Here is a 14,603-nt window from a genome sequence, read left to right on the forward strand (position 1 = left end):
ATATTCATGCAAAAACTCATTTTCTTTCATGCTTAATACATAAAACACATTAAAACATTTCATAAAAACATGGTTTTACCCTACTAGAGGCTTTCGACATCCGAGATTCCACCGGACGGTAGGAATTCCGATATCGGAGTCTAGCCGGGTATTACATTCTCCCCCCCTTAAGAACATTCGTCCCCGAATGTTCCTCAACTAGCACATGCAAGGTATACAACATATCATACACCTAAAAACACATAGAGACTAACCTTAAAAGAGATGAGGATATTGCCGGAGCATAGACTCCTGTGTCTCCCAAGTGCATTCTTCCAGATTGTGGTGGTTTCAAAGGACCTTCACCATCGGGATTTCCCTGTTCCTTAGCTTTCTGATCTGGGTGTCTAGGATCCGTACCAGCTGCTCAACATAGGTGAGATCCTCTTGGATCTCCACATCAGGCTCACTAAGAACCTTGCCCGGATCTGACATAAATTTCCTCAACATAGAAACATGGAAAACCGGATGGATTCTCTCCATTGAAGCAGGTAAATCCAGCTTGTACGATACATTCCCAATCCTTTGCAGGACTTCAAAGGGTCCGATGTACCGCGGAGCCAGCTTACCCTTCTTCCCGAACCGAACCACTCCTTTCATTGGAGACACCTTAAGCAATACCAGATCCCCCTCCTGGAACTCTACTTGCCTTCTGCGGATGTCTGCATAACTCTTCTGTCTGCTTGCAGCAGTCTTGATTCTTTCTCTGATTAAGGGTACCACCCTGCTGGTGATTTCTACTAGCTCAGGCCCTGCCAAGGCCTTTTCTCCAACTTCTTCCCAGCAAACGGGTGACCTGCACTTCCTTCCATATAAAGCTTCATATGGAGCCATCCCGATGCTAGCATGATGACTGTTATTGTAGGCAAACTCCACCAAAGGTAGATGCTGCCTCCAAGAATCGCCAAAGTCCAGCACACACATTCTGAGCATATCCTCGATAGTCTGGATGGTCCTTTCTGACTGTCCGTCTGTCTGTGGATGGAAGGCAGTACTGAAATCCAACCTGGTACCCATGGCATCCTGCAGACTCTGCCAAAACCTGGAGGTGAACTGGGGTCCTCTATCTGACACTATAGAAACAGGAACCCCATGCAGTCTGACGATCTCATCAACATACACCTGCGCCAACTTGTCCACAGAGTAGCCACTCCTGACAGGGATGAAGTGAGCAGATTTGGTGAGTCTGTCCACAATCACCCATATGGAGTCCAATCTGTTGGACGTCGCCGGTAACCCCACTACGAAGTCCATAGCTATATTCTCCCATTTCCACTCTGGAATAGGTAGCGGGTTAAGCATTCCAGCCGGCTTCTGATGTTCCAGCTTCACCCTCTGACAAACTTCGCAGGCTGACACAAACTGTGCCACTTCTCTCTTCATAGCTGGCCACCAATAAACTTTCTTCAGATCCTGATACATTTTGGTGGCTCCGGGGTGAATGCTGTATCTTGCATTATGAGCCTCTCTCATAATGTCTCCTTTTAGCCCTATGTCATCTGGTACACATAAACGACTCCCATAGCGGAGGATCCCCTTGTTTTCGAATCTGAACTCACTGTCTTTGCCTGACTGAACAGTCCTGGCAATCTTTACTAACTCTGGGTCCTCATGCTGTCTCTGAGCCACTTGCTCCAGAAACACAGGTGTCACTCTCATCTGGGCCACTAAAGCTCCTGTACCAGACAACTCCAACTGTAGACCTTCATCAATGAGCTTGTAAAACTCCTTCACCACTGGTCTCCTCTCTGCCGTGATGTGGGATAGACTGCCTAGTGACTTCCGGCTTAAGGCGTCTGCCACGACATTCGCCTTACCCGGATGATAATGAATCTTGCAATCATAGTCACTCAGCAGCTCTACCCATCTCTTCTGTCTCAAGTTCAAATCTCTTTGACTCAGGATGTACTGCAGGCTCTTATGATCTGTAAAGATCTCACATTTTACCCCATAGAGGTAGTGCCTCCACATCTTGAGTGCAAAGATTACTGCTGCCATCTTAAGGTCGTGTGTGGGGTAATTCAACTCATGCTTCTTTAGCTGCCTAGAAGCATAAGCAATCACCTTCTCATTTTGCATAAGCACACAACCCAGTCCCACACGGGACGCATCACAAAAGACTGTAAAGTCCTCATCACTAGATGGCAGAGCTAAAACTGGCGCTGAAGTCAACCTCTTCTTAAGCTCTTCAAAACTCTCTTCGCACTGGTCGGTCCACAGAAATTTCTGATTCTTCCTGGTTAGTCTGGTCAGAGGAGCTGCTATTTTCGAGAAGTCCTGAACGAACCTCCTGTAGTAACCTGCCAAACCCAAGAAACTCCTAATCTCCGTCACTGAAGTGGGTCTAGGCCAGTTAGCCACAGTTTCTATCTTCTTGGGGTCCACCTCTATCCCATTCTCTGACACTACATGCCCCAAGAACGAAATGCTCCTCAGCCAGAACTCACACTTAGAGAACTTGGCATACAAGCCATGTTCCCTCAAGGTCTGTAGAACCAACCTCAAATGATGGGCATGCTCCTCTGCATTCCTGGAATACACTAGGATATCATCTATGAAGACAATAACAAAGTGATCCAGGTACTGGCTAAACACTCTGTTCATGAGATCCATGAATGCTGCATGGGCGTTGGTTAACCCGAACGGCATCACAAGGAACTCAAAATGCCCATATCTGGTCCTGAAAGCTGTCTTTGGCACATCTTCTTCCCTGATCCTCAACTGATGATACCCGGACCTCAGATCTATTTTAGAGAAACAACCCGCTCCTGCTAGCTGGTCGAATAGATCATCGATCCTTGGCAAAGGGTACCTGTTCTTGGTAGTGACTTTGTTCAACTGCCTGTAGTGGATACAAAGCCTAAGGGATCCATCCTTCTTTCTCACAAACAAAACTGGAGCACCCAAGGGTGAGGTACTCGGTCGGATGAAGCCCTTGTCTACCAGCTCCTGTAACTGCTCCTTCAACTCCTTCAATTCTGCTGGCGCCATCCTGTAGGGAGGGATAGAGATCGGTCGGGTTCCAGGCATTAGTTCTATCTCGAACTCTATCTCCCTAGCAGGTGGTAAACCCGGCAGCTCGTCTGGGAACACATCTAAGAACTCTCTAACCACTGGCACTGAGGCGGGCTCTCTAACCTGACTGCTAAGCTCTCTCACATGAGCCAAATACCCCTGATATCCCCTCCTGAGCAACCTACGAGCCTGAAGAGCTGATATCAGACCTCTAGGTGTACCCCTCCTGTCTCCTCTGAAGACAACCTCAGACCCATCCTGACCTCTGAACCTGACTACCTTGTCCCTGCAGTCCAAGGTAGCACCATGGGTAGATAGCCAGTCCATCCCTAGAATGACGTCAAAATCTGTCAAATCTAGAACCACTAGGTCGGCGGACAAGCATCTTCCCTCAACAAACACAAGACTACACTGGCAGACTGACTCTGCCACTGATGGATCACACTTGGGTCCACTGACCCAGAGAGGACACTCTAACCCAGAAGTCATCAGAACTAACCTCCCCACGGCTCTCGGAGCAATAAAAGAATGAGATGCACCAGGGTCCATCAAGGCATACACATCTGAACAACCAATGATTAAGTTACCTGCCACCACGGTGTTAGATGCATCTGCCTCCTGCTGTGTCATTGTGAAGATCCGTGCTGGAGCTGATGGACCTTCACCTCTGAAGCCCGCTGAAGAAGAGGCTGCCCCTCTCCCTTTGCCTCTGCCACTGGCCTGAGTCATGGCTGGAGCTGCTGGCTGCGCTACACTGCCTGAGGCTGTCTGCTGGGACTGAGCCATCGGGACTGCTCTTGGACATTCTCGAGCCATATGCCCCTCCTGACCACATCTGAAACAGGCGTTCGTCCCAAACCGACATACTCCCCTGTGTGGCCTACCACACTTCGCACAAACTGCATTATCCGCACCAGAGCTTGAGCCACTCCCAAATCCCAGACTGGACTTGACTTTACTCCAGAACTTATTCTTCTTACCCTTGGGTTTACCCCATCTCTTACTGCCTGAAGCTGCTGCACTCAAGGTAGAGGGATCTAACCTTCCCCCACCCGGAGTTTTTGAACCAGAAGATGGTGCCACTGTCTGCTTAACTGTCCCCTGAATGATGGCACTGGCCTCCATTTTCCTGGCCATATCTACTATGGCATGGAAGCTCTCCCTGTCCACGGACTGAATCAAGGAGGAATACATGGAATGAAGCTTCATGACATACCTCCTTGACTTCTTCGAATCTGTGTCCAGACTCTGCCCAGCAAAAGGCAACAGCTCCAAGAATCTGTCGGTGTACTCCTCTACACTCATTTCATCCGTCTGCCTCAACTGCTCGAACTCTATCATCTTCAGCTCTCTTGAACTATCGGGAAAAGCCCATCCTGCAAACTCGTTTGCAAACTCTTCCCAAGACATGCTGTCCACTCTCGGGTTCACATAATTCTTGAACCACTCTCGTGCCTTCTTGCACTTAAGCGTGAACCCGGCCATCTGAATGGCTCTGCTGTCATCAGCCCCAATCTCCTCTGTGATCACTTTAACCCTTTCAAGATACACAAATGGGTCATCCCATTTTTCATACTGAGGAGCACCCAGTTTCATGTAATCTGTCATCCTGACCTTGCTCCCACTGGCTAAGCTAGGTCTAGAAGATTGAGTAACTAGGGCTGCTGGTTCTGTAGGTGGTGGAGGTGGTGCAACATTTTCTGAGGTAGGGTTTATTGGATTTGGATAGTAAGGTGGGGGTGGATACATTGGGTATTGTGAATATGGTGGGTAGTATGGTGGGTAGTATGGTGGGTATGGCATCTGTGCGGGATAAGGAGTGAAGCTAGGGTAATCCGATGTGCCTCCCATCGAATACCCGGGGTTTTGTGAGAAGGGTGGGTAGTAAGGTGGCTGAACAAATCCCGAGGCCTGAGTGCCTCCTTGGGATTCTCCCATACCTTTCTCCGACATGCTAACTCCCAGACTGCCATCCCTCCTCTGCTCTACATCCATATCATCCCCCATGTCCTCTGACGCTCCTCCCTGAACTGTTCCTCTGACTGATCTGCTTCTACCCAGATCCAAAGACCTTCTAGGGTCTCTTGCTACTCTTTCTCTGCTAGACCTACTAGACATTGCCCTCGGCAATGCTGGAGGACGGGCGCTCATGCCCTCATCCTCAGGTGGTACTCCAGTCAATCTCGCTGATCGACGAGTTCCCCTCATCCTGTTTTCTGAAAAACAGTACACATCACATAAATATTAGCATCATATGGTTCATGTGGGCACACATGAACCCGCATCACATACGTATCATATCATAGCATATCATTAATGCACATGCATATCATCATGGCATTTCACATCATCATACAAGACAGGACTCCACATCCTATCCTAGTGGACATGATCTTTCCTATTGTGCTTGACCTTCTATAACACCTATGAGCCCGACACTCTAGATCCGACCATATGAACCTAGGGCTTTGATACCATTCTGTAACGACACAAAAATCGGACCGCTACCGGCGCTAGGATCCGGGTCGACTTAAGGCCGCCGGGACCCGTAGCAAGCCTGACATGCATCCTGAAAACCTGCTGAATCCCATACATGATCAACAACATACATAAAAATTAAAACTTTTCTTTCCATGAACATCAACCAAACTCAACCTGTGCATAAACATTAACATAACATTGATCCCTCAGTGGGATCTCATCAGTGCCCCCAGTGGGTGACATATGCTGAGTTGGTTTACATAAACATCATAAAAATCTCTAAGATCATGTATTAAAAGGGATAACAACTATCTATGGTCAAGCACACCTCTAACATCCATATACATCATCTCATTACATAACTATACTGATTAAGACACTACATTACAATTTGATCATGTCCATTGCTAGCTATTACACAAGCATGACTTCTTTACTCTATCCGGACTCCCGCACTATACTGTACCTGCAAGCCTGGGGGTAAAGGGAGAGGGGTGAGCTAAAAGCCCAGTGAGTAGAACTATAAAACATATTAACACTATGCTCCAATGAAATGCATCATAACACAGACAATTCACATAAGGGTTGGGTGAACTTGTCACCAATTAGTCCAAGCTAACTCTGTGCCAGGCCGTAGCATGGGGTCCTGGTCTTCCTGTCATACATACATTACTTACCATTGCCCCAGGGCCTCCTCTGGGCTCCTGGTCTTCGAGTCCCATAACCGTGCCAGGCCGTAGAATGGGGTCCTGGTCTTCCTGTCATGGACTAATTGGGTCATCCAACATTCACCCACATCAACAATAATCGATGCAATGCGGCATATTCGTGAAATCTAATGCAATCATCCTATTGTATAATCATGATGCATGAAACATGATAAAACATTTAATTTCTCAATTTAAAAGGTTAAGTTTAGTTCCACTCACCTCTGGCTGACTCTGACAACACCGAAGCAGCTGAACTCACTGCTGGGGTCCTCGGTTCCTCGGGTCCGAACCTACACAGGTGGACTCAAATGAGGGACTAAACATACCTGAACATAACTATAAACTACTCCCCAAAAACCCCCTAAAACATCAAGGAATAACCATAGAAAAACATGCAAATGAGGCATGGATAGGGCACTTTCGGCGGCAGGTTCGGCGGCCGAAAGTCCTTCCAGAGCCGAAAGTCAGGCAGGTTCGGCGGCACCTTCGGCGGCCGAAACTCCCAGACAGAGACGAAACTCATGCATGTTCGGCGGCACTTTCGGCGGCCGAAACTGCCAGACAGAGACGAAAGTCTCCCTTTCGGGGGCAAGCTTCGGCAGCCGAAAGGCTGCCTCCCCAGCCATGTTCGGCGGCCGAAAGTTCCTTCTGCTGCCGAACCTGGTTTCTGCCAAAGGGCAGAAACTTGGCTCCCTTTGCACATTTCGCCTCCAAACCTTACAAACATGCATCAAACCTATTCTACAACACACAAACACAAGCATACATGTTCCTAGGGGCCTCAAACCATCATAAACCCCATCTACAACACATCAAGAAACTCACATTGTTCATGAACATACATTTATACCCATAAACTCCAAAAACATAACCATAACCTAAACATGCATTCTACCCCATAGATCTACTTAAAACTTACTTAAAAACATGCAATGAGCTTAAGATCGGATCTTACCTCTTGAAGATCGAGAGAGAGACGAATGTGCCTCCGCATGCATGCCATGTTCGGCGGCCGAACATGAGGTTCGGCGGCCGAACCTGGACTTCCCTCACTTATGCTTTCGGGGGCCTAAAGCACACCCGCAACGCATGCATGTTCGGCGGCCGAACTTGAGGTTCGGCGGCCGAACCTGAGTTTTCCTCCAAAGCTATATTCATGCAAAAACTCATTTTCTTTCATGCTTAATACATAAAACACATTAAAACATTTCATAAAAACATGGTTTTACCCTACTAGAGGCTTCCGACATCCGAGATTCCACCGGACGGTAGGAATTCCGATACCGGAGTCTAGCCGGGTATTACATTATATAAGGAATCAGTTTTGTTTTCATATGTCAACACCACAGTAAATCTATCTTCCGCAGCCATGTCTTCAAACCTACACACATGAATCACACATTCTTTAATTAGTCAAAATCTCCTGAAAAAAAACGCTAAAATTATCAATAACAGTAAGTGGTACCCACATGTTTTACTATAATACAAATATTATGATCACACATCCAAAGAAAAAAAAATAAAAGAAAGCACAAAAAGTTACCTTTCTCCACTTGTTCGACAGAAATCAACAAAATCGGGACCACAACTTCTCTTCGACAGAAACTAATTTCTCTTCGATAAAAATCAACAAAATCGAGAAGAGAGAAGTTAGAGATTTGAGAAGAGAAGTTATCGACTGCGGAGAAGACAGAAAGTTAGGGATTTAGGAAGAGAGAGGTTATCGATTTGGAAAGAAAAGAGAAATTAGGGATTTGGGAACAGAGGTTTTCATTTTCGGGAGAAGAGAGAGGATAGGGTTTTGAGAAGAGAGATTATCGATTTGGGGAAAAGTTGCACTAAGGTTATTTTGGTCCTTTCGTCTAATTTTTAATGGAAAAGAGGGTAATAGTGGATGGAAGGACTGATTTGTTGACGGTTTGATTATGTAAGGACGTTTTAATAGGTTTCTGAAAATACAAGGACTGACTTGTTAATAATGACAATACCTAGGGACTAAATTGTAAATCTCCCAAAATTATAATACAAATTATAAATTATTTTTTCTTATATTTATTTTTAAAAATTATTTAAATGATAATTTTGAAACTTATTTATCAATCATCTATATAATAGAATTTTCTAAAATATCTTTAATTATTTTAAGTATTAGCAATAATATTTGAATTAAAAATTGGATAACAATTTTTATTATTTCAATTATTTTATATAGTAGTTACAGACACCGAATTATACATATATATAATAATTTTTTATTTTAAATTAAGTTTTAAAAATTAATATTTATTATAATTATATTATTAATTTGACTTAATAATAAGATATAAAATTTCTACCTCACATAAAATTTGTTATATTTAATTTTTTTATTTTTGAAAAACATTTATGTTTACAAACTATTTTGTATACATGATTTATTCAGAATTGTATTATAATAATTATTCTCTAATTCTTTTGACATAAAACTCTATAATAATATATTATATATAAAAAATAAAAAATATGTAATAATTAAAATATAAGTCTATACAGTGAATAGAGGCAACGTGTAATGCATGTTTATTCATATACACTACTACAAGAAATTGTCGAATTTACTAACGGATTTTTACTCTTTTTTATTTTTTTATTTTTTATTATTTTCTATCATTTCTATTATTTATTTTTTCTTTTATTTTCACTTTTATATATTTTTAATAAATATTAGATATAAATTAAAAATTTAATAACAATATTAATATAATTTGAAATCTTATTGAATTAATAAAAATAATATTAATAATAAAATTTTAATTTTTTATAAAAAAAATTTTTTATTAAAGTTTACTATATTTGATATCACTTAAAAAATAGTTAAAATTATAAATATTTTTAAAAAATTTAATATTATAAATATTAAAATATTTTAATAAATAAAAATTAAAAACAAGAAGCGTTAAAAATTTAGTAAAATAAGATATTATAGATAAAAGTTAATGAAATTTAAGTGTTCTTTTAAATAAATAATAAAAAATTAAAATATTAAAATTATAATGATGAGAATTGACTCAACGTATAGGATATAAGTGTACGATTTTAAAAATATATGAATTAATTTATTAATTATATTAAAATTTAATAATTAAGTGTGGTTTAAATAAAGATATTTTTAAACTTTTAATAGTTAAAATGGATAAAAGAAAAATCTCTAATTTAGATGAACTAAATTATAGAGAAATTTAATCATTCGATTTTAAAAATATAGAAATTGATCTATTAATTATATTAAAATTTAGGGCTGAAAATATAATGTATTTAAAATTATATTCTATTATATTTAGGGGTGTAAATGAACCAAACCGTTCGTGAGCTATTCGAGGTTCAATTCGATAAAAGCTCGACCGAGCTCGACTCGATTTCTAAACGAGCCAAGCTCGAGCTTAATTTTTAGGCTCGTTTGGTAAACGAGCCAAGCTTGAGCTCCATAGTATTCGGCTCGTTAAAACTCGTGAGCTCGGCTCGTTTCTGAGTTCATGAGCAGGCTCGCGAATAGGCTCGTGAACAGTCTCGTTAAGCAAACTGAAATTACTATCATAAGAGAAATAAACTCAAACCCTGCATATATTTTAATGAGCCAAATCTAAATTTTTTAAAATTCAGCTCTATATAGTTTAGTTACACTCTTAAACTTGTATATATTTGGATCATTGAGATTTAAAAACTCATCTTTATAAGTTTACATGCTAATTTGTAGATATACTTATTTAACTAAAATTATTTTAGTTTTAAACTAAAACTTATTATACATGTAAATAAATTAAATTACTCGTGAACTATTTGAGACTCAGCTCGATTAAAGCTCGACTCAGCTCGATAAAAGCTCGACTCGTCTAAGCTCGTTTGCTAAACGAGCCAAGCTTGAGTTTCTTAATACTCGGCTCGAGTTCGATATGAGTAAAGTTCGAATTCGGCTCGAGCTCGAAAAAATTTTAACGAACCAAGTTTGAGCTCTTCAAAGTTCGGCTCGGCTCGGTTCGTTTACACCCCTAATTATATTATATTATCATTGTAATTATAATACAACGTCTATGGATTGAGATTATAATCATATTATAATATTATTAGGACAAATGTAATTAAGTTTCACATTTTCTTATTAAACATTGATTTTTAATTTTTCAAAATTTTCAGCATCTGAAAAAAAAAATTTTACAATATTTTATTGGAGTTTTTAAATATTTTTTTTATTAGATATTTCTATATAAAATTCTAACTATGTGTTATTATTAATTTCTTTTGGTTTTGATAAAATAAAAGGAAAAAAAGATATTATATAGTTCATTTGTTAGAATTTAGCTCAAAATGAAGCAAGCTTTATAAAAAAAAAATTAATTATTTTTATTTTTATTGTGTTACTAAAAAATTGTTTAAACATCTCAAATAATTTAGTTCACTTATATTAAAAATCTCTATTTACAAAAGTAAATAAGATATTCTATAATTATAAAACTTTCAACTTTAATAATTAAAAAAATATCATTATTAATAGGTTTTTTAATTTTTAAGAAACATGTTTTTGAAACGAAATTATACCGTAATCGATCATTTTGGAAAAAAAAATAACGTGAGGTTGTTGACATCTATAATAACTATTTCAACGCTTAAATCGATGAATTAAAAATAAATAAATATAAAAATTTATTTAAAATTTAAAAATTATTGTGTAAGAATGCGTAATTTGATTTTGATAATTATTACCTTTTATACTGAAAAAAATAAAGTTAATTTTGACATTTTCTCAAAATTTAATTGGTTCCACTAATTGATAGGGGTTTCGTGATTATAGGCCAATTGATAAGGATTTGTTGGATTATTTATACTAATAGTAATTTCATGTGAAAACTCGATTTATTTAAAAGAGAACGAATTTTGATGAATAATCAAATGCTATAATATTTAAATTTTTTTTATGAATAAGATCGCATATCGACTTATCATAACTTTATTATGTAATCTAGTTTCATAGTAATAGCTCGTATCTTACTTCGAGCAATTGATATATTATATCACTTTTAATTGAGTTTTATGAAAATTTTAAATTATTTTAGTGATTTTATAAAATAATTAATTTTTACTATACTATTATCTATTACTTGTCTTGCCTTAATGCAATGAGTATATTATATGACTGAAATTTTATAAATAAATTTAACTGATTACTATAAATTTTAAAAAACTTATATGTTAATAATAAAAAATTAAACGGGCCATATATGTTATGCAACTAAATCAACAATAGTGATGTTGCTATTCAAATTTTAATTATGCTTTTTATATTTTAATTTGATAACTATTTTTTATTATACTTATTGAGAGTAAAAATATATTATTAATTAAATTATTTTTCTTTTTAAATTTTAAATAACATTATATTATGTATAAAAAAATGAGTATGATAATGTGTGCAACACATTATAAAAAGCTAATTATTCTAATCGGACCACCACTTTTTTCTTTTTTAGCTTTTTTTTTTTTTTGACATATATAAATAGAATTTTATGAAAAAAATATGCTATTTGAAAAAATATTAAAAGTTAAGTGGCTATTAGTGGACATATTAACACAGAAGCTTATAATACAGCATTGACAATAGTAAAATTAAATGGTTATATCATTAATGTCTCTTAATTCAATTTGCATTATAAAATTTTATTAATTTTTTTTAATATTATTAAAATATAAATGATCTATTATTATCAATTTATAGATTTATTATAATATAAAAATTTATTTTTTATATATTAAAGTGACATGAACAAAATTAAACAAAATTTTATATATATATATAAATTATAAAATTTAAATAAGTTATAAACTCAAATAAATAGCACTTATAGATTTAGTCTGATGGTAAGTGAATCTGCATCTGAATAAATATGAGATATTTTAGATTCTACTCTCTTAATTTTTATTTTAAAAAAAAAAACTCAAATAAATAAAAAAAAATTTAGATTTAATCTACCTATAAAATTTTTAAAAGTAAACTACATAATTACACTTTGATTAATATTTTGATAAAAATTTTAAAGAAAATAAAGTTAAAAAATGTAAAAATATTTATTATATAAATTAAGATTGAGGAATAATTGTAATATACTCATCTAAACTTAGGAATGGAGAGTAAAATTTAAATATAAATTGACATATAAACAGATACATCATAATTTTTTTTTTTAAATGGTACATCATAAAAATTTTAATAATAATTTAAAATTTAAAGAATTGTATTATACAAATTGAAGTTTAAGAAACGATGCTTATCAACACCCTTATCGAGAAATGATAAGTGAAATTACGGTTATATATTTTCTTTTTTTTTTGCTTAAATATATTCTCATTTCTCATTACTGATAACTTTTGCTGCAAAATATTGTACATGTAAAGTTCCATTTATTTCGCTGACTATTTTTTTTTTAAAAAAATATTTTTTATATTTTCAATATTTAAATATTTATGTTCAAACAGGAGCGTACAGAGAGAAGAAAACATTTGAATCTTTATTTCTGTAAAAAATGAGAATGGTTAAAATGTCTGGAAGTTTCGCTTCCTTATATATTCCGACATGAGCATGTGACCTACACGTGATCACATCTCTCATTGTATATTAATAAAACGCTGCGTACTAGCTAAAACCCAGCAGTTCTTTAAACTCAACACCCCCTCCTCAAGTTGAAGTCGGGAGGGGCAAAAGATTCAACTTGTGTGCCAGATAGTTATGACGGTTTGTTGGAAGTCCCTTAGTGAAGATATCCGCCAATTGCTCTTGGGTAGGAAGATATCTAGGAGAAATAAAACCCTGTTGAAGTTGGTTTCGCACAAGATGGCAGTCAATCTCGATATGCTTCGTGTGCTCATGGAATACTGGATTGGCAGCAATGTACATGGCTGCTTTGCTGTTACAATGTAGAGGTATGGGCAGTTTAATGAGTACCTGCAAGTCCTGCAAAATGTAACTAATCCAAAGTAGTTCACACACAGTGTTAGCCATGGCACGGTATTCAGCTTCAGCGGAAGACTTGGAAACAGTAGTCTGTTTCTTTGTTTTCCAGGAGATGAGACAAGGTCCCAAATATATACAATACCCAGATAGAGACTTGCCAGAGTAAGTGCAAGCTGCCCAGTCAGAATCACAATAGGCACTAAGAGACAGATCATCACTCATAGGGAAATAAAGACCCTGGTGTAAGGATCCCTTAAGGTAGCGAAGGACATGAAGAGCAGCCTCCCAATGGGGCTTTCGAGGCTTATTCATAAATTGACTTAGATGTTGGACAGCATAGCAAATGTCTGGCCTTGTTAAGTTAATATAAAGGAGTCTACCAAGTAACATTCTGTACATGTCAGGCTTAGAAAGAGGCTCCCCTGAGTCAGGGGTCAGATGTAACCCTTGAGGCAAGGGGGAAGATGCAGGTTTGCATTGAAGCATGCATGCATCTTTGAGAACATCACAAATGAACTTTGTTTGGCTGATAATTGTTGCATGAGAAGATCTTGCAACTTCCAGCCCTAGGAAATATTTCATAGGTCCCAAATCTTTAATGGTAAATTTTGAATGTAAGGCCATCTTGCATTTATTAATAGCATCTACAAAATTCCCAGTTAATATAACATCATCAACATATACCAGCAAGATCACAAACACAATGTCAGTATGCTGTATGAAAAGACAGTGGTCATGAGAAGACTGCACAAAACCCAAAGTCTTAAGGAAGGTAGTAAATTCAATGTTTCACTGCCTATAAGCTTGTTTAAGGCCATATAAAGACCTTTTAAGCTGACAGACTTGACCAGGTTGGGCCTTGTAATAGCCCTGAGGAGGTACCATGTATACCTCTTCATTCAAATGCCCATGTAAGAAGGCATTATTGATGTCCAGTTGAAAAATGGGCCATTTTTTAACGGTTGCTAAGGCAATAAAAATTCTCACTGTGATGAGTTTTGCCACAGGTGAGAATCTGTCCTTGTAATCCAGCCCCTCAATTTAGTTATATCCTTTAGCAACCAACCGGGCTTTATATCTGTCCACTTCCCCATTAGACTTGAACTTCACTTTATATACCCATTTACAGCCTATAGCCCTTTTGTTTTTAGGCAAGCTGGTAAGAGTCCAAGTATTGTTGTTTTCTAAGGCTTGAAGCTCTTGCTCCATGGCCTCAACCCACTGAGGATCCTTGGAAGCCTGTGAGTAGGTGCAAGGCTCATGAGCCTTATTAACATTACAGATGTAAGACCTGTATGAAGAGCAGAAGGACAGAGATGCTGTTTGTAAAGGATCTACATAATCCTGCATCCAAATGGGTGGTTGTCTAGTCCTTTGAG

The 14,603-nt window shown here is 37.6% G+C and overlaps 1 protein-coding gene across 1 annotated transcript; it reads right to left on the reverse strand.

Annotated features, from left to right (window-relative positions):
* Positions 1-12,948: 12,948 nt before the first annotated feature.
* Positions 12,949-14,109, reverse strand: LOC110618961 (uncharacterized mitochondrial protein AtMg00810-like). Its single transcript, XM_021762226.1, has 2 exons — positions 14,068-14,109; positions 12,949-13,968 (listed from the first exon to the last, which is right to left on the reverse strand). The coding sequence occupies exons 1-2, from the start codon at positions 14,107-14,109 to the stop codon at positions 12,949-12,951; spliced, it is 1,062 nt and encodes a 353-aa protein (XP_021617918.1).
* Positions 14,110-14,603: the final 494 nt, after the last annotated feature.

The sequence above is a fragment of the Manihot esculenta genome, chromosome 7 (genome assembly GCF_001659605.2).
Source record: "Manihot esculenta cultivar AM560-2 chromosome 7, M.esculenta_v8, whole genome shotgun sequence".
In the NCBI taxonomy this organism is placed as follows: Eukaryota; Viridiplantae; Streptophyta; class Magnoliopsida; order Malpighiales; family Euphorbiaceae; genus Manihot; species Manihot esculenta.